Source organism: Nesoenas mayeri, assembly GCF_963082525.1.
Source record: "Nesoenas mayeri genome assembly, chromosome: 26".
NCBI lineage: Eukaryota > Metazoa > Chordata > Aves > Columbiformes > Columbidae > Nesoenas > Nesoenas mayeri.
The window spans coordinates 6,111,273-6,135,543 of record NC_137552.1 but is presented as its reverse complement, the minus strand read 5'-3'; the positions used below and the strand labels follow the sequence as shown (position 1 = coordinate 6,135,543).

General features: G+C 72.3%; 4 protein-coding genes across 4 annotated transcripts; 2 read left to right on the top strand and 2 right to left on the bottom strand.

The window, feature by feature from the left end:
* On the bottom strand, window positions 1–2,709 carry SGCA (sarcoglycan alpha; the record flags this gene model as incomplete). Its single annotated transcript, XM_080359760.1, has 9 exons — window positions 1–184; window positions 631–657; window positions 784–989; window positions 1,054–1,216; window positions 1,314–1,512; window positions 1,601–1,673; window positions 1,749–1,894; window positions 2,098–2,250; window positions 2,670–2,709. The coding sequence occupies 9 exons, from the start codon at window positions 2,707–2,709 to the stop codon at window positions 1–3; spliced, it is 1,191 nt and encodes a 396-aa protein (XP_080215886.1).
* Window positions 2,710–4,755: 2,046 nt separating this feature from the next.
* PPP1R9B (protein phosphatase 1 regulatory subunit 9B) lies at window positions 4,756–12,480 on the top strand (the record flags this gene model as incomplete). The annotated part of the gene is made up of 10 exons (XM_080359636.1): window positions 4,756–6,036; window positions 8,231–8,363; window positions 8,469–8,589; window positions 8,749–8,853; window positions 9,202–9,337; window positions 9,460–9,612; window positions 9,686–9,739; window positions 10,179–10,408; window positions 10,594–10,690; window positions 12,400–12,480. 10 exons carry the CDS (start codon window positions 4,756–4,758, stop codon window positions 12,451–12,453), a joined length of 2,364 nt encoding a protein of 787 aa, XP_080215762.1. The 3' UTR covers window positions 12,454–12,480.
* A 2,235-nt stretch (window positions 12,481–14,715) lies between these two features.
* On the top strand, window positions 14,716–18,459 carry SAMD14 (sterile alpha motif domain containing 14; the record flags this gene model as incomplete). Its single annotated transcript, XM_080359637.1, has 9 exons — window positions 14,716–14,755; window positions 15,757–15,914; window positions 16,006–16,252; window positions 16,317–16,404; window positions 16,892–16,966; window positions 17,026–17,182; window positions 17,490–17,603; window positions 17,670–17,825; window positions 18,304–18,459. 9 exons carry the CDS (start codon window positions 14,716–14,718, stop codon window positions 18,457–18,459), a joined length of 1,191 nt encoding a protein of 396 aa, XP_080215763.1.
* Window positions 18,460–19,214: 755 nt separating this feature from the next.
* Window positions 19,215–23,988, bottom strand: PDK2 (pyruvate dehydrogenase kinase 2). The gene is made up of 11 exons (XM_080360048.1): window positions 23,844–23,988; window positions 23,173–23,314; window positions 22,170–22,241; window positions 21,697–21,881; window positions 21,386–21,475; window positions 21,005–21,082; window positions 20,698–20,774; window positions 20,523–20,621; window positions 20,340–20,447; window positions 19,860–19,973; window positions 19,215–19,791 (listed from the first exon to the last, which is right to left on the bottom strand). Exons 1-11 carry the CDS (start codon window positions 23,959–23,961, stop codon window positions 19,651–19,653), a joined length of 1,224 nt encoding a protein of 407 aa, XP_080216174.1. The 5' UTR covers window positions 23,962–23,988; the 3' UTR covers window positions 19,215–19,650.
* Window positions 23,989–24,271: the final 283 nt, after the last annotated feature.

Sequence of the window (24,271 nt, the reverse complement as noted above, 5' to 3'; positions counted from 1 at the left end):
TCACCGCGGGAGGAGGGGGACGCGGGCACCGTCGGGGGCGCTGGGCATGGGGTTGATGCGCTGGCCCGTGCGGACGTTGAACATGGGCAGGGTGGAGAGCGGCCGCGGGACGTCCCGGCTGGCAGCCATGTGCCGCAGCTCCTCCGTGTCGCCGTGGATGCTGGTGTGGTGGACCAGCTGGATGCTGGGGGGCAAGGAGGGACAATTGGGTGCTGCGCCCCACGTTCCCACCCCCCTTCCTCTGTGGAGGGGGCTGGGGGGTCGGTCCTCCCAACACTGGGGTCTGTCTGCGCCCCATCCCTGGGTCTGCGCCCCATCCTTGGGGTCCTCCTTGCCGCTGCTGAGTCCAGCCAAGGCCGTTGCAGAAGTAAAGCAGCTCTTGTGCTCCAGCCTGTGTCTGCCGGGTTCACTGGGGGGCACCGAGGTGGGGAGGGAGGAGGAGGAGGGCTGGGGCGCCCTTGGGGATGGGGGGACTCAGGCTCCATCACCTCCATAACGTGCCCCAGAGGCTGCTCCCTGTCCCGCTCCGCTCCCCGCCCCACCCCTGCTGGCTGTCCCTGTGCTTGGCCGTGACCCCGGCCCCAAAAAAGCAGCCCCCCAGCACCCCCATGGCGCAGCCAGGGGACTTACTCAGACGTCTCCAAGTCCCGTTTTTGCCTACAAAACAGAGGAAAAAGGGGAAAAAAATGCAGTGGCGAGAGAAGGGCTCTCACCACCCCCGGGCTGGCCCGGGGCCGCAGCGTCCTGCTGGGGTGGGGGACCCCTCCCCGAGCCCTGACTCACAGGCCCTCCCGGCGGCAGCACATGAGGTGGCCCAGGAGCAGGCACAGCAGCGCGGCCACCGCCAGCGGCACCAGCAGCGTCACCAGGTACCCGGGCAGCAGGTCCCGGGGGGGCACCTCGGTGGGGGCCTGGAAATCCCCCCCGTCCTCCAGCACCCCGGGCCCCCACGCTGGCCCCGGCGCCGTGGGGCTGGAACGGACCTGCAGCTGCAAGGGGGGGCGGTCAGGGGGGCGGGGGTCCCCGGGCGGGGCGCGTGGCCGGGGCGCTCACCAGGGTGAGGTTGCACCAGCGGACGGCGAAGCGGGGCGCGAAGGTGTCGTAGCAGGAGGCGAGCGGCTGCTGGCCCCGGCTGCAGCGCAGGCGGCTCCGCGGGGACGCGGCCGCCACCAGGCACGGCGAGAAGGGCCCGGGGGACCCCACCGTCACGTACACCCTGCGGGGGGCACGGGCTGCAGTGGCCCCCAAAACCCCACGTGTGGAGCCTGGGGGCCTACCCAGGAGCAACCCCAGCCCCCCCGGGGCTGCCGTACCCCTCCTTGCGGCCCTCGATGGGCAGCGGGACGCGGCCGCCCCGGTCCAGCGCAGAGGTGACGTTGGTGACACGGAGGTCGTTCCGCTCCCAGACGCCGGCCGCGGCCTGCAGGAACATCTCCCGCGCGGCCGCCGGCAGCAGCTCCTCCACGTTCCTGTTGCCCACCAGGAACTCAGCCTGGTACGGGGGGTCCCCGCCTGCGGGCGACATGTGGCACCCATGGGGACACCCCGTGCCCATCCCGGGGGGTTCTGGGGCAGCATTTCAGGGGTGCACGGCCCCTACCTGGCGCAGGGATGACGGTGATGACCAGGCGCTGCGCCACCGTCTCGTAGGTGTGCCGGTTGTACGCCAGCACCTGCGGGTGGAGGAGAGGCCCCCATGGCGCCCTGCCCCGCGTCGCCCCGGCACGGGTCGTGCGCGTGGCACCTACCTCGATGACGTGGGTGCCCAGCTCGGCGGCGGTGGGGCAGCCGTAGAGGTAGCCGTGCCGGCGGGGGTCGCGCTGGACGTACCGCAGCCACCGCGGCAGGTCGGGGTGGTCGCTGAGGTGCGCTTGGAACGTGACGGGGGCGGCTGCTGGGCGCCGGGACACGCGGGCGCGTTGGGACGGGGACACGGGTGCCGCCGGGCTGTGCCGCGCGCAGACCCCGGCCGGCCCTTCCCACCCCACTGGTCCCAGCAAGGACGCGGGACTGGCCCCTGCTCTGTGCCCCGGGATCAGGCACCAGCCGGTGTCCCCCCAGCGCCCCAGGCCCCACAGGACCCCCCGGCCCTCTCACCGCCGTCATCCTCGCGCCCGGTGACGAAGGCCTCCTGGAACCGCTCCCGCTCCAGCGCCTGCACGAAGATGGCTCCGATCTCGGCCGAGACGTGGTGCTCCGGGAGGACGTGGTGGCTGGGGAGGGCGGCCCAGGACCCCCCCAGGAGCACGGCTGTGAGCAGGCACAGGGCTGGAGCCGGCGACCGCGGCCCCTCCCGCCGCGGTTCCTCGTTCCCCGGCACAGACCCACAGGCCCCGCTGGCCCCCGGGACACCCGGCGCCAGAGCCGGGGACAGGTGCCCGGGACAAGGCTGTCCTTGGGCGGGGATGGGGCCGGGAACGGGGACAGCACCCCCATTGCCCCGAGCCCGCTCCGTCCCCGTGTCCCAGCCCCGGCGGGCGCCAGGGCCAGGGTGGCTCTATTTAGCTCTATGTTGCAGCCCTGTCCCCTGCCCTGCTCCCTCCTGCCGGCACCCCCCGTCCCTCCCAGCGCGGGTCCCCCCGTCCCTCCCAGCGCGGGTCCCCCCGTCCCTCCCTGCCGGGGGTGCCCCCGCCCGTCCGCGTCCCCGCGGTGCCGGGGCTGCCACTCGCCTGCCAGCACCCAGGCCCGGAGCAGCGCGGGCGCCTCCATCTTGCGGCGCCGGGCGCGGGGCCAGGCGTGACTGACGGCGGCAGCGGGGCCGGGGGCCGCGGGGGGGCACGGCGGGGACGCCGCCAGCTCTCGCCACCCACGGCCTGTGGCACCGAACCCGCCAGCATGCGGGGCAGCGAGGCTGCCCGGGGTCCCACATCCCCTGGCGGGGTCCCATGTCCCCTGGGGGGTCTGGTGGGGTGTCCCTGGGTCGGGTTGTCCTGGTGTCCCCAGTCACGGGCACTGGGGTGGCAGTGGGGGCGCGGGGGGCACAGTGGGCGCGGTGGGGCTGGGGACACTTGGGGACGGCTGTCCCAGCCGGGCAGGCGGCTGCCAGCCCCGCGCACGCGTGCGCCCGTCCGTGTCACCGGGGCGGAGCACGTGTGGCACACGCGTGTGCGGGGCAGCGTCCCTCGGCGGGACGAGGCACGGACGCGGGGCGGCGGGGGCGGCGGGGGCGGCGGGGGCGGCGGGGGCGGCGGGGGCCAGGCCCGGCGCCGGGGGTCGGGGGCGGCGGAAGGGGAAGGGGCCGGCCGTGGGGGGGACGCTGCACCGTCACGTCACGTCCCGTCACGCCGCGTCACGCACGGAGGCCCGGGAGGCCGTGTCTGCAGGGTCCTGGCGCCCGCACGCTCCCGGCCGGGGGAGCGGGGCCCCCCGCGCTGTTCCACCCGGGGGCTCCTCCCGCACAGGGACCCCCAGCACGGCCCCGCGCTCTGGGCCTCCCGCGGCGCCCAGTGGGAACAGAGCAAACCCCCAGATAACCCCCAAAATATCAGCCGGCAGGTTCGGGGAGGGGGGAGCAGCACGTGGACCCCCAGGCCATGGTCCCCTGCCTCGGTGTCCCCTCCTGCCCCCCAGGGGAAGCTGTTCTGGGGACACGCACTGTGCCCCAAGGGGGGAGTTGTGAGGACAGAAAGTAAAACAGGGCCCTGAGGGGACACCTCGAGATGGGCGGGTTGGGCATGGGGGGGCCCGGCATGGGAGCACAGGGGCACAGGGACAAAACTGGGGAGGGACAGGGAGACGGGTGGGGGACACGGGGACAGACCTGGGAGGGGCACAGGGACAGGATGGGGGATGTGGGTACAAACTCGGGGGACATGGGGATAAGATGAGGGGATATGGGTACGAATTTGGGGGGATAAAGGGACAGTATGGGGGGATAAGGGGACACGGGGACAGGATGTGGGACACGGGGACAGGATGGGGGGACATGGGCGCAAACTCGGGGGAATGTGGGGATGGGGTAGGGGGACATGGGTACAAAATTACAGGGATATGGGGACAGAATGGGGGGGACGTGGGGCAGATCCAGAGGATGTGGGTACAAGCCCGGCGGGTACAGGGTGGGACTGAGGGGACACGGGGACCGGCCTGGGGGCCACGGGGACAGAGCCGGGGGGACAGAAGTAGGAGCAGATGGGTGTGGTGGGGGACAGGGCTGGAGGGGGACATGGGGACAGAGCCGGGGGGGACACGGGGACAGGGCTGGAGGGGGACATGGGGACAGAGCCGGGGGGGACATGGGGACAGAGCCGGGGGGACATGGGGACAGAAATGGGGGGAGGCAACAGCGGACGAGCCGGGGGGGCACACGGCACAGCAGGGATGCTCGGGGGGGACCCGTCGCAGGGCGGGGACCCTGCGTGGGTGTGGGGAGGGGGCCGTGGGGCAGCCCGGCGGGGCTGTGGGTCCCGGGGTCCCTGCGGCGGCGGCGGCGGCGAGGCCGAAGCGCGGCGAGGAAGAGGAAGAGCCGCCGCTAAGACCCAGAGGGCTCTGCGGGCAGCGGGGCGGGCAGAGCGGCGGCTCCATCGCAGAGAAAGGGAAGAGGAGGAGGAGGAGGGAGGAAGGAAGGAGGGCCGGGGCGCAGGGCCCCTGCGCTGGACATGGCCTGACGGGGCCGCAGCCCCCGGCCGGTGCGGCGCTGCCCCCCCGCAGCCCCCTCCCCATGCCGCGGTAGCGGCGGGGCTGCGGCGGGACCGGGGAGCGGCGGCGGGCGATGCGGCGCGGCGGCCGGTGACAGCGGCCGGCGGCGGTGACGGCATGCTGAGGACGGAGGCAGGCGGCGGGGCGGCCGCCGGCGGGGGGGCCCCCTCCGGCGGGGCGGCGGGCGGTGGGGGTCTGCGGAGCGCGTCCCCCCACCGCAATGCCTACGAAGCCACCATCCAGGCCCTGGCGCCCACAAAGGAGGCTGACGGGGAGGACGGCAAGAAGAGCCGGGGTAAGAAGTATGGCTCCAACGTCCACCGCATCAAGAACATGTTCCTGCAGATGGGGACGGCGCCCGGGCCCGAGGGCGCCTGCGACCTGGCCAAGGCCAAGGAGAAGCCCGTCCGCCTGTCCTTGCCCCGGGCCAGCAGCCTTGGCGACAGCGTGGACCAGGGCAGCCTCCTCAAGCTGGGCACCAGCGTCTCGGAGCGGGTCAGTCGCTTCGACTCCAAGCCCGACAAGCCCTTCTCCAAGCTGCAGGAGACCCGCAAGATCTTCGAGAGGAGCGCGCAGGAGAAGGCCAGCACCACCAGGCTGCTGCTGCGCAAGGAGCGCGCCGGCTTCCAGGACCGCAAGCTGGACGTGGTGGTGAGGTTCAACGGCAGCACCGAGTCCCTGGACAAGCTGGACGCCGAAGCCGTCTCGCCCACCGTCAGCCAGCTCAGCGCCGTCTTCGAGAAGGCCGATCTCCGCAACAACCTGCACAAGGCGCCGGGGCGCGCGGGGGCCCCGCTGGCTGCCAAGGCGGCGGGCAAGCGGCCGCGGGTCTTCCTGCCCGGCGCCGAGGCCGCGCGGCCGGGCGAGGGACACGCCGCGCCGGCGCGGGCACGGCCGCCGGACGAGGAGAAGGCGGCGGGGAAGGGCGGCCGGCCCGCGGACAAGGAGGCGGCCGCCCCCCGCGTGCAGGAGGTCTGCAAGATCAAGCCCGTGGAGGTGGAGGAGAGCGGCGAGGCCGAGGAGGAGGAGGCGGCGGCGGCAGGTGAACCGGTGCCCGTGGCCCAACCGGCCAAGGGGCCCGAGGGGCCGGTGCCCAGCACCCCCCGGCCGGACGGCGGCTCGGCGGCGGCCGCGGGCGAGGACGTCAAGGGCGAGCGGGCCGAGGAGGGCGATGGCTACGAGGAGGCCAAGAAGGAGGACTTCTCCGAGGCGGACCTGGTGGACATAAGTGCCTACAGCGGGCTCGGGGAGGACTCGGGGGGCAGCGGGCTGGAGGAGGAGGAGGAGGCCGAAGGGCTGTACGAGCCCGAGTCGGGCTGCGTGGAGATCCCCGGGCTGTCCGAGGAAGACGAGCCCGTCCCCAACCGCAAGATCCAGTTCAGCACGGCCCCCATCCAGGTGAGCCCGCCCGGGAAGGGGGCACCCCAGGCGAGGGCACCCCGGGGAGGTGTGTGACCCCCAGACCCTCCCCTTTCGGGGGGCTGGCGGTGGGGACGGGGAGGTGGGGGGCTCTGTGCCCCCTGCAGGGGCCATGGCATCCCTGGGCCGTGCCCTGGCATGGGGGTGGCCGCCCAGGCCTGGCTAACGAGCCGCTAACGAAGGGCCCTGCCCCAGCATGGCCCCCAGGACCGGAGCGACGCGGAGGGTGGCACCGGGAGCCACGGCCGTGCCCAGGACAGGCGGGGACACACCCCAGGGTTTGGGTGGGATGCCCGAGACCCCCGGCCGTGGGGCGCTGGGGGGGCGGACACGCGGCCACCCGCTGCCCCTGTCCCTGGGGTCCCTGGGTACCGGGGTCCCTCGCTGGGGTCCCTGGGGACGAGGCGGTGGGGCGGGGGGGTTTGCCCCCATGGGCCCGGCCGGGTGCCCGGGACCGTTTCGGGAAGTGCGTGAAGGGGAAGCGGTGCGGCGGCATGGCGGGGGCAGCACCGCGCGTCCCCCTCCCCGCCCGGCTGTGGGGTCCCCGTCTCGCTGTGATGGGGGAAGGGCCTGTGCAGCTATTTCGGGGTGTTCTCGCCCGCTCGAATCCCCCCGACCAGAGCAGCAGCGATCGCTTTGTGCCGAGCCGGTTATTTATAGAGCCCCGGCCTATATTCTGGCTCTGAGTCAGAGCGGGTGGGTGGCCCCACCTGGGCCGGGGGCTGCGGTGCCCGGGCAGGGGCAGTGGGGACAGCGTGCCGGGGGGCTGCAGGGGGCAGGGGGCAGGGGGGCCGGGTGGCTGCAGGGGGCAGGGGGCCGCGGTGGCTGCAGGGGGCAGGGGGGCCGGGGGGCTGCAGGGGGCCGCGGTGGCTGCAGGGGGCCGCGGTGGCCGGGTGTCTGCAGGGGGCCGCGGTCCCGCGGGAAGCAGCCAGCCCAGCCCTGGAAGGGTGTTCCCCATGGAGGGGAGCTGGATTTTGCGGGTGCTCTGCTCCCCCAGCCCCCCGCTCTGACCCACGTTTCAGCCGGGGTGACGTTGGGGCCCCATGCGCAGGCGGGAGGGGACACGGGCGCCTGAGCACCTTGGTTCCCCTCCGGGTGCAGGGGTGATGCTGAGCCCCCCGCCCTGCTGCAGGGGTGGGGGCTGGGCACGCTGGGGACCCCCACCCCGGCGCCGCCCCGTGCCCAGGGCTGGGGGCACATTGTCACCAAACCTCCCCCTGACCTCGCCGGCTCCGGCTGCTTCACCCCTGGAACCCGCTCCAGGTCCCCAGCACATCCCAGCGCCCCGGAGCTGGGGACAGGGGGGCACAGCGAGGGGAGTTCGGGTGCCCGCAGCCCCCCAGGACCGTGGGGGGCACGTCCCCTGCCCCGCTCACCCCTGGCAGCCGCCGCTGGGTCCTGCCCGTCTGCTGTCACCGGGCTTTGTGCTATGGCCCCTGACACTCATCCCTAATCCCCTGGGTGTGCATTTAGTGTCGTCCCTAATCCCCTGCGCCCCTCGGGGACAATCTGCCCGGCTCAGAGCCCGGGCGGGCGCTGGCACCGCCGGCCGGGGGGACACGGCACCCCGCTCCCACCGGCGCCGCGTCGGGGACGTTGTGCTGGTGGCACACCCGAGCTTGGCCAGGAGCAGCTCGATGCCATCCATCCATCCATCCATCCCTCCGTCCATCCATCCATCCCTCCATCCATCCATCCATCCATCCTTCCATTCATTCATCCATCCCTCTGTCCATCCATCCCTCCATCCATCCATCCATCCCTCCATCCATCCATCCATCCCTCCGTCCATCCATCCATCCCTCTGTCCATCCATCCCTCCATCCATCCATCCATCCCTCCATCCATCCATCCATCCCTCCGTCCATCCATCCCTCCGTCCATCCATCCCTCTGTCCACCTCTCCATCCATCCGTCTGTCCATCCCTTCCTCCATCTCTCTGTCCGTGCCCACCTTGGGGTGCAGGTCACGGCACCATCTCTGCTCCCAGGGCCCCCCAAACCCTCTGTGCTTCCTCAGCCCCCCTCACCCCACAATGTGACTTGGGGGGCTTCTCCAGTGGCTCGTAGGCTCAGTGACACCCCCACATCCCTGGGCTGCAGGAGCTGCGGGTGCTGAGGCAGCGGGTGGCTGCGGTGCCCCCCCACCTCGCTGAGCGCCCCCATCCTGCAGGTGTTCAGCACCTACTCCAACGAGGACTACGACCGCCGCAATGAGGACGTCGACCCCATGGCCGCCTCGGCCGAGTACGAGCTGGAGAAGCGGGTGGAGCGGCTCGACCTCTTCCCGGTGGAGCTGGAGAAAGGTGGGTCCCCCGCCCCGGGCGCCGGCAGCGCAGGGACGGCTGGAGGCGACGCCGTTGGCGCTGGGCGGCCGCGGCCCCCCAGGACACGGCGCCGCGTCTCCGCAGACTCCGAAGGGCTGGGGATCAGCATCATCGGCATGGGCGCGGGCGCGGACATGGGCCTGGAGAAGCTGGGCATCTTCGTCAAGACGGTGACGGAGGGGGGCGCTGCCCACCGGGACGGCAGGTGAGGGTTGCCGGGCCAGAACGGGCCCTGGTCCCCGCGCCCCGGGCTGGGGGGGCGCATCAGCTGGGGGGGCAGCAGATGTGCCAGATGTTCCCCAGGGTGGGAGACGCGGGGGAGGTGGGCGGGGTGGCCCTGCTGCGACCGTCCCCTTGTCCCCAGGATCCAGGTGAACGACCTCATCGTGGAGGTGGACGGCACCAGCCTGGTGGGGGTCACGCAGAGCTTCGCCGCCTCCGTCCTCAGGAACACCAAGGGCCGCGTCCGGTAGGGCCCGGACTGGGGGGCTGGGGGGCTGGGAGACCCCCCGGCCTGTGCTGGGCCCCTGTCCCTGCCCCATAGCCTGTCCCCATAGCCTGTCCCCATAGCCTGTCCCCATAGCCTGTCCCCTGGCTGCCCAGCTGGGCTGTCCCCCTGCCCCCCCATCCCCGTGCCCACTGCCTGCCCTGTGCCACTCTAGTGCCCCCCAAAGTGTCCCCAGGATCTCCCCAGCCCCTCAGCTCATCCACAGGCCCTGGACCCCACTCCGGATTGTGCGGCCCCGGCAGCATCGCCTGCCCCGCGGGGCGTCCCTGGCGTGTCCCGGCCCCGCGCCGCTCACCCCCCGTCCCGCAGGTTCCTGATCGGGCGGGAGAAGCCGGGGGAGCAGAGCGAGGTGGCGCAGCTGATCCAGCAGACGCTGGAGCAGGAGCGGTGGCAGCGGGAGATGATCGAGCAGCGCTACACCCAGTACACGGAGGATGACGAGGAGGTGAGGGGACAGCGCCAGCCATGGCCCCGCACCTGATGTGGGCCCGTGAGCCGGTTTCCCCGGGAGGGGCAGGGGCACTGGGTGGGGACCAGCGTTGCCGACGCCGCTCCGCGCCCCCGCAGACGGGCGAGTACGCCACGGACGAAGAGGAGGAGATGAGCCCCATGTTCCCCAGCGGCGAGATGGCCATCGAGGTGTTCGAGCTGGCCGAGAACGAGGACACGCTGTCCCCCGTGGAGATGGACCCCGAGAAGCTGGTGCACAAGTTCAAGGAGGTGAGGGGGGCGGGGAGGGTCCCCGGCGCGAGGGACGCGGGCACGGCCGTGCCAACCCCGGCTCCTCCTGCAGCTCCAGATCAAACACGCTGTCACCGAGGCCGAGATCCAGCAGCTGAAGAGGAAGGTGAGTGGGTGGGAGGGAAGGGAGCCCCCATCTCCCCAGGCCCCTGGATCTCCATCCCCCCACGGCCCCCGGCTTCCCACAGCTCCCCCAGACCCCTCATCATGACATGCTGTGCCCTGGCTGTGCCGTGACACGTTGTGCCATGCCGTGCCATGCCATGCCATGTTGTGCCGTGCTGTGCCATGCCGTGCCATGCCATGCTGTGCTGTGCCGTGCCATACCATGCCATGTTGTGCCGTGCTGTGCCATGCCGTGCCATGCCATGCTGTGCTGTGCCGTGCCATACCATGCCATGTTGTGCCGTGCTGTGCCATGCCGTGCCATGCCATGCCGTGCCATGCCGTGCCATGCCATGCTGTGCTGTGCCGTGCCATACCATGCCATGTTGTGCCGTGCCATGCCGGGCCGTGCGGCGCTGTCCCTGACCCGCTGTCCCCAGCTGCAGTGCCTGGAGCAGGAGAAGGCGCGCTGGAGGGCCGAGAAGGCGCAGCTGGAGCAGAGCGTGGAGGAGAACAAGGAGCGGATGGAGAAGCTGGAGGGGTACTGGATGGAGGCGCAGAACCTGTGCCAGGCCGTGGACGAGCACCTCAAGGAGACGCAGGCCCAGTACCAGACCCTGGAGCGCAAGTACAGCAAGGCCAAGAGGCTCATCAAGGAGTACCAGCAAAAGTGAGCGCACCATCCTGCCCGTGGTGCTGCCCCCGGCTCCCGGCGCTGCGCGGGGACCGGCCCCGGCGGGTCCTGGGGCACCAGCGCCCACTGAGCGCGGTGCCCCCTGGGGTCCCCTCCCCTGCGCCACCCCCCGGGGTCCCCGCGGTCCGGCGGGTGACGTGTCCCTGCGCTGGTCCCCACAGGGAGATCGAGTTCCTGAAGAAGGAGACGGCGCAGCGGCGGGTGCTGGAGGAGTCGGAGCTGGCGCACAAGGAGGAGATGGAGAAGCTGCAGGAGAAGGTGGGCACCGGGCGGGGGCACGCGGGCTGTCCCTGACCCCCAGCCCCGCCGCGGCACCGCTGGAGCCCGGGACGGACCGCGATGGATCTGCCGGCGCGGCTGTGCCAGCGCTGGAGCCCACGCCGAGGCGCGGTGGATCTGCTCCGGCCCCGATCCCACCAGACCGTGCCGCCGGCACCGCGCCCTGCGCCGGATCGCAGAGGATCTGCTGGGGTGCTGGCACACACCCGGCCCTCCTCCTGGCACTGGATCCCGCACTGGATCGCAGTGGATCTGCCGAGGGTTTGCGTGGATCCTGCGTCAGGGTCTGACAGCCCATAATGCATCACAAGAGATCTTCCTGGGCACCGGATCCCAGCTGCTTGCGCAGGATCCTGCACTGGGTCCTGGTGGATCTGCACAAGCTCACACTTGATCCTCTGCTTGGGAGCGGGATCCCATGCTGGTCATGCTGGATCCCACACCAGATCACACCGGATTCCACGCGAGCTGCACTGGATCCCCCTCACGGGAGGGGCCGGAGCTGCGCCGGTCACAGCAGATCCCCCGCGGGGTCACCAGATCCCCTGTGGGGTCACCAGATCCCCTGCAGGGACACAGCAGATCCCCTGTGGGGTCACCAGATCCCCTGCAGGGACACAGCAGATCCCCTACGGGGTCACCAGATCCCCTGCGGGGTCACCAGATCCCCTGCAGGGACACAGCAGATCCCCTGCGGGGTCACCAGATCCCCCACAGGATCACCAGATCCCCTGCGGGATCACCAGATCCCCTGTGGGGTCACCAGATCCCCTGCAGGGACACAACTGATCCCATACAGGGTCACCAGATCCCCCGCGGGGTCACCAGATTCCCCGTGGGGTCACAGCAGATCCCCTGCGGGGTCACCAGATCCCCTACGGGGTCACCAGATCCCCTGCAGGGACACAGCAGATCCCATACAGGGTCACCAGATCCCCTGCGGGGTCACCAGATCCCCTGCATGGACGCAGCAGATCCCCTGTGGGGTCACCAGATCCCCTGCGGGGTCACCAGATCCCCTGCATGGACGCAGTAGATCCCCTGTGGGGTCACCAGATCCCCTGCGGGGTCACCAGATCCCCTGCATGGACGCAGCAGATCCCATACAGGGTCACCAGATCCCCTGTGGGGTCACCAGATCCCCCGCGGGGTCACGGACCCCCAGGATCCCGCAGCGCGGGGGCTGCCGTGGGCCGCAGGGGCAGCTCCGCCCGGCCGGGGCACCAGGAGGCAGCGGGGGGTCCCCCGGCACCCAGCAGAGCCCCCGCCCCCTTATGCCTCCTCCGTCACCCCCAAAACGTCCCCTGACCCCCAGGCTCACCCCGCCCCCGCAGCCCCCCGGCCCCGCGCTGGCCTCCAGCACCTCCGTGTCCTGCCCCTCGTCCTGTCCCCCCGTCCAGTGCCCCTGTCCCCGTGTCCCATGGCTGTGTCATTCTGTCCCCCGTCCGCTCCCCGTCTCTGTGTCCCCTGTCCCGTGTCCCCCCGTCCCCGTGCCCCCCATCCCGTGTCCCCCTGTCCCCGTGTCCCCCGTCCCGTGTCCCCCCATCCCGTGCCCCCCATCCCCGTGTCCCCCGTCCCGTGTCCCCCCATCCCGTGCCCCCCATCTCCGTGTCCCCCGTCCCGTGTCCCCCCTCCCGTGTCCCCGCCCCGTGTCCCCGCTCAGACCTGTCCCCTTTGCTGTTTTTCAGATCTCCGAACTGGAGGCCAAGCTGCAGACTTTGAAAAATTCCAACCCGACCTAAACCGCCCTCAAACCACAGCGATTCGGGGCCCCCCCGCCCCTCCCCGCCCAGGCCTCCCGGCGCCCCCTCCCCGGGCGCACGCAGCGGGGGGATGGGCTGCGGCTGGGGGGCTCGGGGGCGGACACCCCGCGTTCGTGTCTGTGTCCAGTGTGAGTCTCGTGACGTGATGGACTGATCGGGGGGGCCGCGGCCCCCGGGGCTCCCCCAGGCGCACCCTCCCCTCGGTGCGAGCCCGGACACGGCTGGCGCCCGGCTGGCCGCGGGGGCGGGCGGAAACGCCCCCCCCAACCGTGAGCCATACGGGGGCAGAGGGGCGCGCTGGGCCCCCGTCCACAGCGCCTCCTCTGGGGGTCTCCTGGAGCACCGGCCGGGGGGGCAGTTGCCTTTGGGCCCCCCCGGACACTGCAGACCTTTGCTGTGGAGGGGGGACCCCAAGCGCCCCCCCGCGCCCCCAGTGCCACCGCCAGGCAGGAGGGGCCCCTCAGCCTTTGCCAACCCCGCCGGGATGTGGGGGTGCCTGGCCCCCCGCTGTGGGAGCACGGCTGGGGGTGGCCCCGGTGCCCCCCAGCGCCCGCCACTGCCCCCCGAGCCCGGGGCTTTTGCCTCCCCTGGGCAAGGGGGGACACACGGGGGTCCCCTCCAGGGTGGGGGCGATGCCCCCACCCGACCCCAACTGTAAATAGTCCCCAATAAATCACAGTATTTCTCTGGGGCTGGGACGCCCCCTCCGCTGGCCACCCCCAGCCGGGCCGGGGGGGCCCAGCCCCTCTGCCCAGGGGGAGCCCCGTTAGTTTTGTTTCTATTCTGCACCCCCGCCCCCCCGAAGTTCCGAGTCTCCGACAGTAACTGGATGTGGGGGCAACTGGGAGACAGAGCTGGTTGTGCTGGGAGGGGGAGGGGGGGCGCGGGGGCGGGGAGGGGGGGTCCGACTGGATTGGAGCCACTGGGGGGGGGGTAGTATTTAAGGGAGGGCGGGGAGCGAGAGCCCCGGGGGGGTGCTGGGGTTATTTAATCTCACACGTGTACCTGTGGGTGTATATACGATATATATATGTACCTATGTATGTGCTGGGCCTGGTCTGTGCCGCAGCGCCCGCGCCTCGTCCCGCCGGGGGCACTGGGGACACTGGGGACACTGAGACACGGGAGGGGTGGAGGGCACAGGGGGGAGTGGGAAGGACTGGGGACACTGGGAGGAGTGGGAAGGACTATGGGGGCACCGGGGGCACTGGGAGGACCGGGCAGGGTTTGGGACACTGGGAGGAGTGGGCAGATGGGGGCACTGGGAGCACTGGGAGCACTGGGCGGGCCCGTCCCCGCGGGCGCTGTCCGTTCAGCACCGCGGCCGCGCACCGGGACCGGCGGAGCCGAGCCCCGCTAAACCGAGCCCGGGTTAAACCGAGCCCGGGCTGAGCCGGGCCTGGGCTGAGCCGGGTCCGGGCCGGGCGGGGCGGCGCTGCTGATCCCGCCTCCCCGTCTCCCGGCCGCTTCCGGGTTCCTGTCCCCCCCCGCGGCCCCCGGCCCGGCGGGGCGGCCCCGCTCCGCCCCCCCGCTCCGCCCGGCTCCGGCGCTGCCCCGCGCCCCGGCCCCCCCGGCGGGACGCGCCCAGGATGCCCGAGGAGCGCGGGTGAGTGCGGGGGAGCGGGCGGCACCCCCGGGCGGCCCATCCGCCGGACAGCGGCCCCGGTGCCGCCCCGTCCCCCGGCCGAGCATCCCTGGTGCAGCCCCCAACCCCGGTCCAGCATCCCTGGTCCAGCATCCCCGGTCCAGCATCCCCGGTGCAGCATCCCCGGTCCAGCATCCCCGGTGCAGCATCACCGGTGCAGCCCGTGTCCCCTCCCGCGTTCCCGTCCCCTCCCGGCTCTGCCCCTCGCGCCCCCCGCACCGCCGCGGCCCCGGCTCCCCGGGGGGAGGGAGGGGCCGAGGGGAGCTGCGCTCAGATCTGCCGCCCGGACCCCACAGCCCCCCCGGTGCTGCCGAGACCTCGGGATCCGCCGGCGAGGGATTCCCGGACAGGGGGGCTGTGGGGGGTTTAACCCCTTCCCGGCTGCCTCGCAGTGTCCCCAGTGCCCCGGGGGGCTGCCCCCACGAGTGGGGACATCTGTGGTGTGTCCTGCTCCCCCAGGCCCTGTGCCCCCTCCAGGGGACACTGGGGACGCCGGGCCCACGCGGAGGGGCTGGGTTCCCTTCCCGCTCCCCCCCACCCCCCCAGCGCAGGGTCCCCTCCCTGACTGTCCCCTCTGTCCCCAGCTCTGCCCCACAATGTCGGTCTCCAAACTGCAGGACACAGATGAGGTTTTCGGTGAGTCCGCGGGGGCCCGTGGCGTGCGGGGCCACCCATGGGTGCTGCCCCCGCACGTCCCACCCGCCCTCAGTGCTCTCGGGGCTGCAGCGGTGACAGGGGGACCCCAGAGCTGGGCTTGGGGACACCGTGTGCTTGGGGACACAGGGATGAGCATGGGCCATGCAGCCACCTGCAGAGGGACAGCGTGGCATGGGGACATGCAGGGGGCACAGGTATGGGGTATGGGGACAGGGACACACATGGGGCACAGGGACAGGTAAAGGGCACACGGAGCATGACGTGGACATGGGGACACGGCAGGGGAGACTCCACGGGCTGGGGACATGAGGGGGATCCTGGTCAGACCCCGCGGGTGACAGGGACACTGTCCTCGGGGACACCGTGCTGCTCCGCGCCCCGTGCTGGGGCGTCTCTTTGAACACTTCTCTCTGTCCCCTGTCCCCTGTCCCCTGTCCCCTGTCCCGCCCCACCGGGGTGTCCCGTCCATCCACGTCCCCAACGCTCCCCTCTCCCCGTCCCCTCTGCCGTCCCCGCGGGATGCCCGTCCCCGTCCCCGTGTCCTGCTGTCCCTCTGTCCCCTGGCTGCCTGCCCACCTGTCCCTCTGATGCTGTCCCACCCTCTCTCCTTGTCCCTCCCTGGCCATCTGTCCATCCACCCTCTCTGCTTTTCCCTGTCTGTCTGTCCACCCATCCCCATCTCCTGTCCCTACCTGGCATCTGTGTGTCTCCCTCCCTTGCATCTCCTTGTCTCTGCTTCTCCATTTGTCCATCCATCTCCTTCTCCCTGTCCCTCCCCATCCGTCTGTCCCTCTGTCCCCTCTCCTTACCTGTCCATCCATCCATCCATCCCCACCTTCCCTCCCTCGCCGTCCCTCCATCTGTCCCTCGTGGCTCCTTGTCCCCACCTCTCACTTGTCCATCTCTCCATCCACCCGCTGGCCCTGTCCGTCTGTCCGTCTGTCTCTCTCTCTCTGCCCCGGTCTCTCTTTCACCCCCAGATTTTACCGCTGTGGTTCCAGAGACGCCGCGCCTGGACAGCAGCCTGCACAAGGCCCGCGCCCGGCTCCTGGCCAAGAGCCGCCGGCAGCGGCCGTCGCGCTCCCGGCTGCGGGACAGCGCCAGCTCCACCGACGGGGACGAGGCGCCCGAGGCCGCGGTGAGCGCGTCGGGGGACGCGGCTGCGGTGGGGAGGGGCCGGGGCGCGCCCAGGGGGCGCGGGGTCTGACCCCCCCGCCGTGTGTCCCCAGGGAGCAGAGCGGGACAGTGGCGCCCACGCCCCCTCGCTCTTCTCCCGCGGCGCCGAGTTCTCCTTCGAGGCGGGGGGGGCGCGGCGGGCGCCGGGGGAGCCGCCCGGCCCCTCGCCCCCCCTCAGCCGCTACCGGCCCCTGACGGACGCCTGGTGCCACGAGGGGCTGGCGGGCCCCCCCTCGCCCAAGTCCTGCCCCAGCTCCGACAGCTCGCCCGGCTCCGCGCGGCCGCAGCGGCACAGCGAAGGTGAGACCCCCGGCCCGCGGCGGCCGCGCCTGCGGGGCACGGGTGACCCCTCCCGGTCCCGCAGATGACAGCCGGGACACGAGCCCCCCCGAGCCCGCCAGCCCCACCGTGGGGCTGGACAAGAGAACGCGGAGGAAGTTCCTGGATTTGGGGTGAGACCCGGCTGGGGGCGGAGCGGGATGGGGGGGTGAACAGCTGGAGGGGGATGGGGGGGTGAACAGCTGGAGGGGGATGGGGGGGTGAACAGCTGGAGGGGGATGGGGGGATGGACAGCTGGAGGGCGATGGGGGGGTGAACAGCTGGAGGGGGATGGGGGGTGAACAGCTGGAGGGGGATGGGGGGGTGAACAGCTGGAGGGGGATGGGGGGTGAACAGCTGGAGGGGGATGGGGGGGTGAACAGCTGGAGGGGGATGGGGGGGATGGACAGCTGGAGGGATGCCAGGGAAGATGGAGGGAGAGACGGGAGATGCCGGGAGGGAAAGGCGGTGGGATGCAGCGGGGGAGGAGGATCCTCTGGCGGTGCTCGGGGGTCTCTGAGGGTGGCTGGAGGGGGGGCTGGAGCCGGGGGGGGGCTAGAGCCGGGGGGGGGGGCACGGCCATCAGGACCCCCAGCTCGTCCCCTCCCCGCCCCGCCCCAGGGTGACCCTGCGCCGCGCGTCCTCCAGCAAGAGCCGGCGGGAGAAGAGCAGCAACCGCCTGTCCATGGGCAGCAGGTGAGGAGCCCCGGGGGGGCCCCGGGGGGGTCCCGGGCCTGACCCCGCTCTGTCCCCAGGGAGGTGGCAGAGGGTCCCAGCCGCCCCTCGGGGTCCCCGTTCCTGCCCTTCTCCTGGTTCTCGGACGGCGTGAGGGGCTCGGGCTCCCCCGGCTCCGCGTCCCCCGCCGGCTCCCCCCGCCATGAGGGGCTCAGCCCCCAAAAATCCGCCTCCCAGGTCAGTGCTCGGGGTCTATAGGGGAGGGTGGGGGAGCCCTACAGGTGCTCCTGTGAGTCAGCTTTATGGCTTTGGGGGTGAGGTCACAGCCCCACCGGGAGCCCCATGGGGAGGCAGAGCCCAATGGGGAGGGCGGCAGAGCCCCATAGGGCGGCAGAGCCCCACGGGGAGGGCGGCAGAGCCCCATAGGGCAGCAGAGCCCCGTAGGGCGGCAGAGCCCCATGGGGAGGGCGGCAGAGCCCCATGGGGAGGGCGGCTGCGGGGCGCGGGGGCCGGACCGCGCTGCCCTGCTCCTGCGCTGCCCCAGGACTCCGCGCTGAGCGAGGATTCACCGCCGCCCAGCGCCAGCCCCCGCCTGCCCAGCCCCCCCGGCGGCGGGTGCTCGTACCCCTACCACAAGCTGTCCCAGTCCTCGGATGAGGTGAGTGCGGGGCTGGGGTCCCCGTGGGCCCGGGGGCGGTCCCGCTGACCCCCATCCCCGCGACAGCTCCCGGAGGAGCCGCCCGGCGCGGCCGCGGGCTGGACGTGCCGGCAGGTGGGGCAGTGGCTGGAGGGGCTGGGCCTGGGGCACCACGGCGAGCGCTTCTCGGCCCACGGCGTGGACGGGACGCGGCTGCTGCGCCTCGACGGCGCCAAGCTCAAGGTACGGGGCTGGGGGCTCCTGCTGCCCACAGGGGTTCCAGCTACCACAACGGGCTCAGCTGTAGGGCAAGAGGTTCTAGGTACTCCAACAGGGTGCTCCTTGGGGCAGGGCTGGCGGGTTCTAGGTACCCCAATGGGGTGCTCCATAGGGCAAGCACAGGTAGGTTCTAGGTACCCCAACGGGCTCATCACAGGGCACCTAGAATCCCTTATCCTAACAGGTGGTTCCATGGGGCAGTGGGGGGGCAGTTCCGGGTACCCTCGGGGGGTGACAGGGGTCCAGGTACCTCAGTGGGACGGTGCGGAGCAGGGCGGCACAGGGCTAGGGTGCAGAGCCCCCGCCGCAGTGACGTGGGGCCGGTGGGGGGCTGGGGCGCGGGGCTCTGGCCGTGGTGACGCGGGGCCAGTGCGGGGCTGGGGCGCGGGGCCAGTGCGGGGCTGGGGCGCGGGGCTCCTGCCGCGGTGACGCGGGGCCGCAGGCGCTGGGCGTGGGCAGCGCGCAGGACCGGGCGCTGCTGAAGCGGCGGCTGAAGGAGCTGAGCGCGGCGGCGCAGCGCGAGCGCAAGGCCCAGGAGAAGGCGGAGAAGCAGCGGGAGAAGCAGAAGAAGCGGGAGCAGGAGCAGCGGCCGAGCTGAGGGGGACGGGACCCCTGCGCCCCCTCCGCGCCCGCAGCCCCCGGGACGCCCCGCGGGACCCGGTTCCGGCGTGGGACGCGGCGCCGCGGCCGAGGCTGCCAGGCTGGGACGGGCACGGAGCGGCACGTGCCCCCCCTCCAGCCGCCCCCTCCCCACTGCACCCCCGCACCCCACGGGCACAGTCCGGGCCCCCACGGGCCCCTTTTCCGGATGCAAGTGGCACGTTGGACCCCCCGACCCTGTCCCGTCACCCCCACCCAAGGGGTCGCTGTCACCCCCTCCCCAGCACCGCGAGGCACCGGCCGAGGACAGTGCATGGCCCGACCCCCACACACACCTCCCGCGCTGGGGTGTGGGGCGCGAACGCTGCCCCCCCAGCCCCGAGTGCAGCGACCCAGGGGACACCCCGGGAAATAAAAGGGGCTCAAGGGTCAGTGCAAACCAGTGCGACTGAGCCTGGCTGGGAGGGGCTGGGGGACACGGGGGGTGGGGAGAGCTGTGCCAGCCTGGGGGGCAGCGGGAGGTGGGGGACAGAGCGTGGCCCCCACCCCAGGACCCAGCTCTCCGTCCCTGAGCCACCTGTGTCCCCAGGTGCCACACTGGGGTGACGCTGCAGCCGCCTCCCCGGCCGGGTGACCCCAGGCTGGGGAAACTGAGGCACGGGTGGGGGGTGTGCAAAGGTGGGGGGATTCCCAGGACCCCAAAACGCCACAGCGAGGGCTCAGTCGACATCCAATTTACTGACAGCGGGGGGGGGGGCAGGGGTTCCCGAGCGGGTTGGAGTGTGGGAGCCCACCACGGGCGTGAGGGCGCACGGGTGGGAACAGCTCAGTAGTGCAACACCAGGGACAGTGCGGGGAGCTGGGGGGCTCGGGCCCAGTGCCCCCCCATGGCGGGGCTGGAGGGGAAGGAAGCTACTGGTCACCCTGGGCAACAACCAGTCCCCCAGTGCCCGGGGGGGCACCGTCTGCAGTGGGTGCCGTGGCGGGGGGGCAACAGGGGCTCCCCCTGCACGCTGCTCCAACCCCCCCAGCTCCATACCTAAGTGCAACCACGGCGGGGGGCGCTGGGCCCCCCACATCTCACGCGTTTCCCAGTGACCCCAACAGCCACGGGAGGCAGAGCCAGGGCGCGGGGACACCCCCGGGCTCACGGGGACCCCGGGTTCGGGGCTGCCCGGCGCGGGGGGGCCTACGGGACGCGGTAGGTGGAGGCGTTCTTGGGCTCGGTGCTGGGGACGCACCAGTCCCCCCCGTCCTGGCTGGCCTGGTAGTGCCGCCACGCGGACTTGTTGTACACGGGGAGTCGCTCCACCGAGTCCGTGGACAGGGCCTGGGGAGACACGGGGGTGGGAGGACCCTGCGCCCCCCAGCGCCGCGGCCCCCCCGGCACACACCCACCTTCAGGTAGATGAGCGCGTCGGTGCCGAAGCCCTCCATGGAGAAGAGCTGCAGGTCCCCCTGGAAGTACCGGGCGTAGAGGCGGGAGATGGGCAGCCCGTAGCCAAAACCGGCCTGGGGGGCACAGGGGCCGGGTCAGCGCCCCCGCGGTACCGCGTGTCCCCACCAGCATCCCGGTGCCACTTCCAGTGGTCACCTCGTCACTCCCAAACGTCCCCTGGCGCCCACAAATGTCACCGTGTCACTCCCGTGTCCCCATGGCACCGCCCAAGTGTCCCCATGGCACCTGTGGGCACCCCAAAATGTCCCCCAAAGTCCCCATGCCAAGCTCAAACCTCCCCCTGCCACCCCCAAACGCCTCCCGGCCGCCCCGAACCGCGGGCTCGTCCCCCAGGGCCCGCAGAGCCCCGCGGCACCTGCTGTGCCACCTGCTGCGGCACCTGCTGCGGCACCTGCTGCGGCACCTGCTGCGGCACGTACCAGGGGCGCCCCGCCGTTGCCCAGCGCGGGCGTGGGCGCGGTGGAGTACATGTAGCTGAACAGGCGGTCGATCTTCCGCAGGGGGACGCCCAGGCCCCGGTCGCTCATCTGCAAGAGGCGGCGGGGGGTGACGGCCCCGCTCCCGGACCCCCCGCGGCCCGGGGCCCCCGCGTCCCCACGCACCTTGATGGCCAAGTCCTCCTGGCCCAGGGCCACCATGACGCGCACGGGCGGCAGGCGGGGGCTGCTCTCGTGGCTCTCCACGGTGGCTCGCATGGCGTTCTGCGGGCACGGGGGGCGCGCGTGAGGGCAGCCCCCGGCTCCCCCCGCCCCGCCGCCCCCCCGCGGCCGGGGGTACCTTGAAGAGCTCGAACAGCATGTGGTAGAGATGCGAGGGGACGTAGACGATGCGGATGGGCTGCTGGGGGCTGGCGGCTGCGGGAGGAGCGGCCGTCACCACTGTCACCCGCAGCCCCAGCCGAGCCCCCGCGGCCCCCGCCGAGCCCCCGCAGCCCCCGCTGAGCTGCTGCAGCCCCATCTGAGCCCCCGCAGCCCCAGCCGAGCCCCCGCAGCCCCCGCTGAGCTCCTGCAGCCCCATCTGAGCCCCCACGGCCCCGGCCGAGCCCCCGCAGCCCCAGCCGAGCCCCCCGCAGCCCCAGCCTCACCGTTCACCTCCTGGATCTCCAGGTCGGGCGAGCACATGTAGTACTTGTCGCACAGGAGCTTGGACATGTTGTAGGCATCTGGGGGGCAGAGGGGGCAGCGCCCCCAGTGTGAAGGTGGGAAGGGGGTTTGGGCACCCTTTCCCCACCCCCCCCAATATTTTGCATTCCTGGCAAGTTTTTGGGGTGGTCTGGAGTGACCCCGAAGCCCAGGGGACTGTGGCCACCTCGGCTGAGCTGGTCCAAGCTCCTGACACCAGTGACTCCCAAACGGGCCGATCCCAGGCTGGGGGGAAGATCTGGGGGGACCGTCAGACACCACCCCCCACCCGGCTCATGTCCCCGTGCGGGTGGGACCCCGGGTGGGACCCCCGCCCCACGCACCTCTCACCACGTCGGCCACGCTGCAGTGGGGGTCGATGCTCCCGATGTGCTTGGGGTGCGCGGGGTTGGTGCTGCCGTCGAAGAGCAGCGCTGGGGGGCGGGGAGGACAGTGAGCATGGGGGACCCCACCCTGCCCCAGAGAGGGGACACGTGGGGACAGGGACGGGGGCAGGGGCTGGATGGGGGGGCAGTGAGGGCGGCGAGGTGCCTGGGGGACACTCAGGGCAGGATCCCTGGGGCTGGGGGGACACTCGGGGATGATACTCGGGGTGGGGGCGCCCAGGTCAGGGGGACCCCGGGGCCCCGCTCACTGTGCTGGTTGAGCAGCATGCGGATGGAGATGCGGCTCAGGTAGAAGCGGTCCAGGAAGTACTGGATGTTCTGGTTGGTGACGGGGTCGTCCCCGTACGCCTCCTTGTACTCCAGCACGCCCTGCGCCATGGTGGGCACCACGTCGTTGTGCCGGTTGCGGATGGTGACCAGAGCGGCCGTGAACCTGGGGAGGGGACAGGACGGAGCTGGGGGACACCCGGTCCGGGCAGAGCCGTGATCCAGGCCGGGGCTTCCCAGGAGCTGGTGGCATTGGGGAAAACCTGGAGGAGATTCCGGTGGCACCAGGACACACAGAGCACAGCGGGGTGGGGACAGTTCGGGGACAACAGAGGGTGCAGGGTGCCAGGGCCCCTCAGTGACACCATCTCTCACCAGTGTGAGCCTGGGAGGAGGGGACACCCCGGCGTGGGGGACAAAGGGTGTCCCAGACACACTGTCACCACCAACTTACTGTCCCAGGGCAGCCTGGTCCTCAGGGTCCCTGTCCAGGAACTCCATGATGTCCAGCAGGCTCTGGACATACCTGGGGAAAGAGCCAGTTACCCCCCAGAGAGGAGACCCCCCAGGGACCCCTCTGGGGGCACAGGGTGCCATGGGGCTCTGCCCCACGCAGGGAGAGGGGCTCAGCACCCCCAACCAGGACCGCTCCATGGAACCACCCTGTGCTTGGCAGGGACCCAGACCCGTCCACCCATCTCTGGCACGGTGGCCCCTGGGGACACTTGTGGACACAGCCCCTGGGAGGGGGTGGGGGTGTGGGCTGCGGCAGGGGCAGGGACAGGCAGGGACAGGGGACCTGCACAAACAACCCGTCACGTGGTGGCACTGGGACAGCTTCAGCTGCCAGAGCTGGCAGGGGACACGGAGCTGGAAAGGGGACACCGTGCTTAAAGGGACACCCAGACCCCGAGGACACGGACCCCCAGCCACAGGGGGGGGCGGGGGCGCAGGAGGCCGGGGCAGGATGTGGGGCTGGCACTGGTGACCCCCCAGTGGTTGGGGACAACCCATTGGCATAGATAGGGGTGTCCCCAAAAGGCTTGCAGCGCTTGTCACTCAAGGGCATGGCGCGGGACCAGCTGGGCACTGCCCCGCCAGCCACCTGTCCCTGTCCCTGTCCCCGTCCCCACCCCCAGCAGCTTCCCCAGGACCCGCGGGGGGGACAGCTGGGGACAGCGGTGGGACCTGCAGCAGTGGTGGGACCCGTGGTGACAGCGGGGACACGCTGGGCGATGGCAGGAGTTGAGGTGGCAATGGGAGCCATGCGGGTGACAGCGGCGGGACCCAGAGTGGCACCCGGGTGGGTGACAGCGGTGGGACCTGCAGCACGGATGGCGGCCGCAGGACCAGGCGGAGGGCGGCAGCGGCACCTCGCGCCCAGCGCAGCGCGGGAGCGGGGTCCCGGCGGCCGCAGGACCCGCGTGGGGGCCCCGGAGCGGTGACCCCCGCCTCACCAGCTCTGCACCAGCTGCACCGAGGGCGTGCGCAGGACGCGGTCCGGCAGCAGGTTGATCTCCTTCATGATGTTGGCCAGGCGCACCGGCAGCTCCTGCCGCAGGAACGTGAACGACGTCTTCTCGCAGGCGTTGCTGGAGCCTGGGGGGCGCAGGGGGCGCGGGGGACATGGCTGAGCACCCGCTCCACACCCCAACCGCAGCGCGGGCTCTGCTCCCGCTGCCCTGCCGGGGGGCTGGGGACGCTGCGGGGAACCGGGACAGGGGAGCAAGACAAGGTCCCTGCCCGGGGGACCCAGCTCAGCCCGCTGGGGAGGGCAGGATGGGTGCCCAGTGCAGCCCGGACTGGGGCGGGCAGCCCCCCAGGGGCCATTTGCTGGGGACAACGACCGGGGCCACCAGCAGAGCCGGGGCCACCCAAATCGGACCCCAGTCCGGTGGCACCGGGGGGCACAGGAGCCGCTGCCGGGGACACGCGTGTTCCCAGCCGGGAGCGGCGCCCGGAGGGCGGGATTCCACGGGCGCGGAGGTCCCGCCCGGAGCGCCGCCCCCAGAACAGCTGTTGGCCCGGGCCGCTCCGGGGTGTTTACCCGGCCCGGGCCGCTCCGGGCCGCCGCGGGGGTGTCTCGGTCCGGGGCCGCAGCCGCGGCTCCCGGGGTGGCGGTATTTACCGAAGTCCAGGAACTGCTTCATGGAGAGCGGCGAGGGCGAGAACTTGCTGAAGTGCTCGATGTAGCTGGGGACGCCGGCCAGCGCCGCCCGCTTGCCCAGGCACCGCAGCAGCCGCATGGCGACCCCGGCCCGGCCCCCCCGGCCCCGCAGACCCCTCACCCCGGCCCCTCCGGCCCCTCCGGCCCCGCCGCCGCCACCGTCCCCCGGTGCGGCCCCGCCCCGCCGTGCCGCGCGCAAACAACCCGCCCGCCGCCAATCAGCGGCCGCGCTGCCGCAGGCCCCGCCCCTCGCTTTGGCCCACTCCCCGGGCGTACCACGCCCCCTCGCCGCTGACCACGCCCCCCGCTGTAACCCCTTCGGTCGCGGCGCGGAGCCGCCCGCTGAGCCCGCCGCTCCCCCGGGGGTGGGCTTGGCCCCCCGGGGTCAC

Bases quoted from the DNA above. Each gene is read 5' to 3' on its own strand.
- PDK2 (XM_080360048.1), bottom strand. From the start codon at position 23,961: ATGCGGCTGCTGCGGTGCCTGGGCAAGCGGGCGGCGCTGGCCGGCGTC. The intron at 20,775-21,004 runs GTGAGGCTGGGG...CTCCTCCCGCAG, and splicing joins GGAGATCCAGGAGGTGAACG to CCGCCAGCCCCCAGCAGCCC. The intron at 20,622-20,697 runs GTACCCCCGGCC...CCGTGCCCGCAG, and splicing joins TGCTGTTCGAGCTCTTCAAG to AACGCCATGCGAGCCACCGT.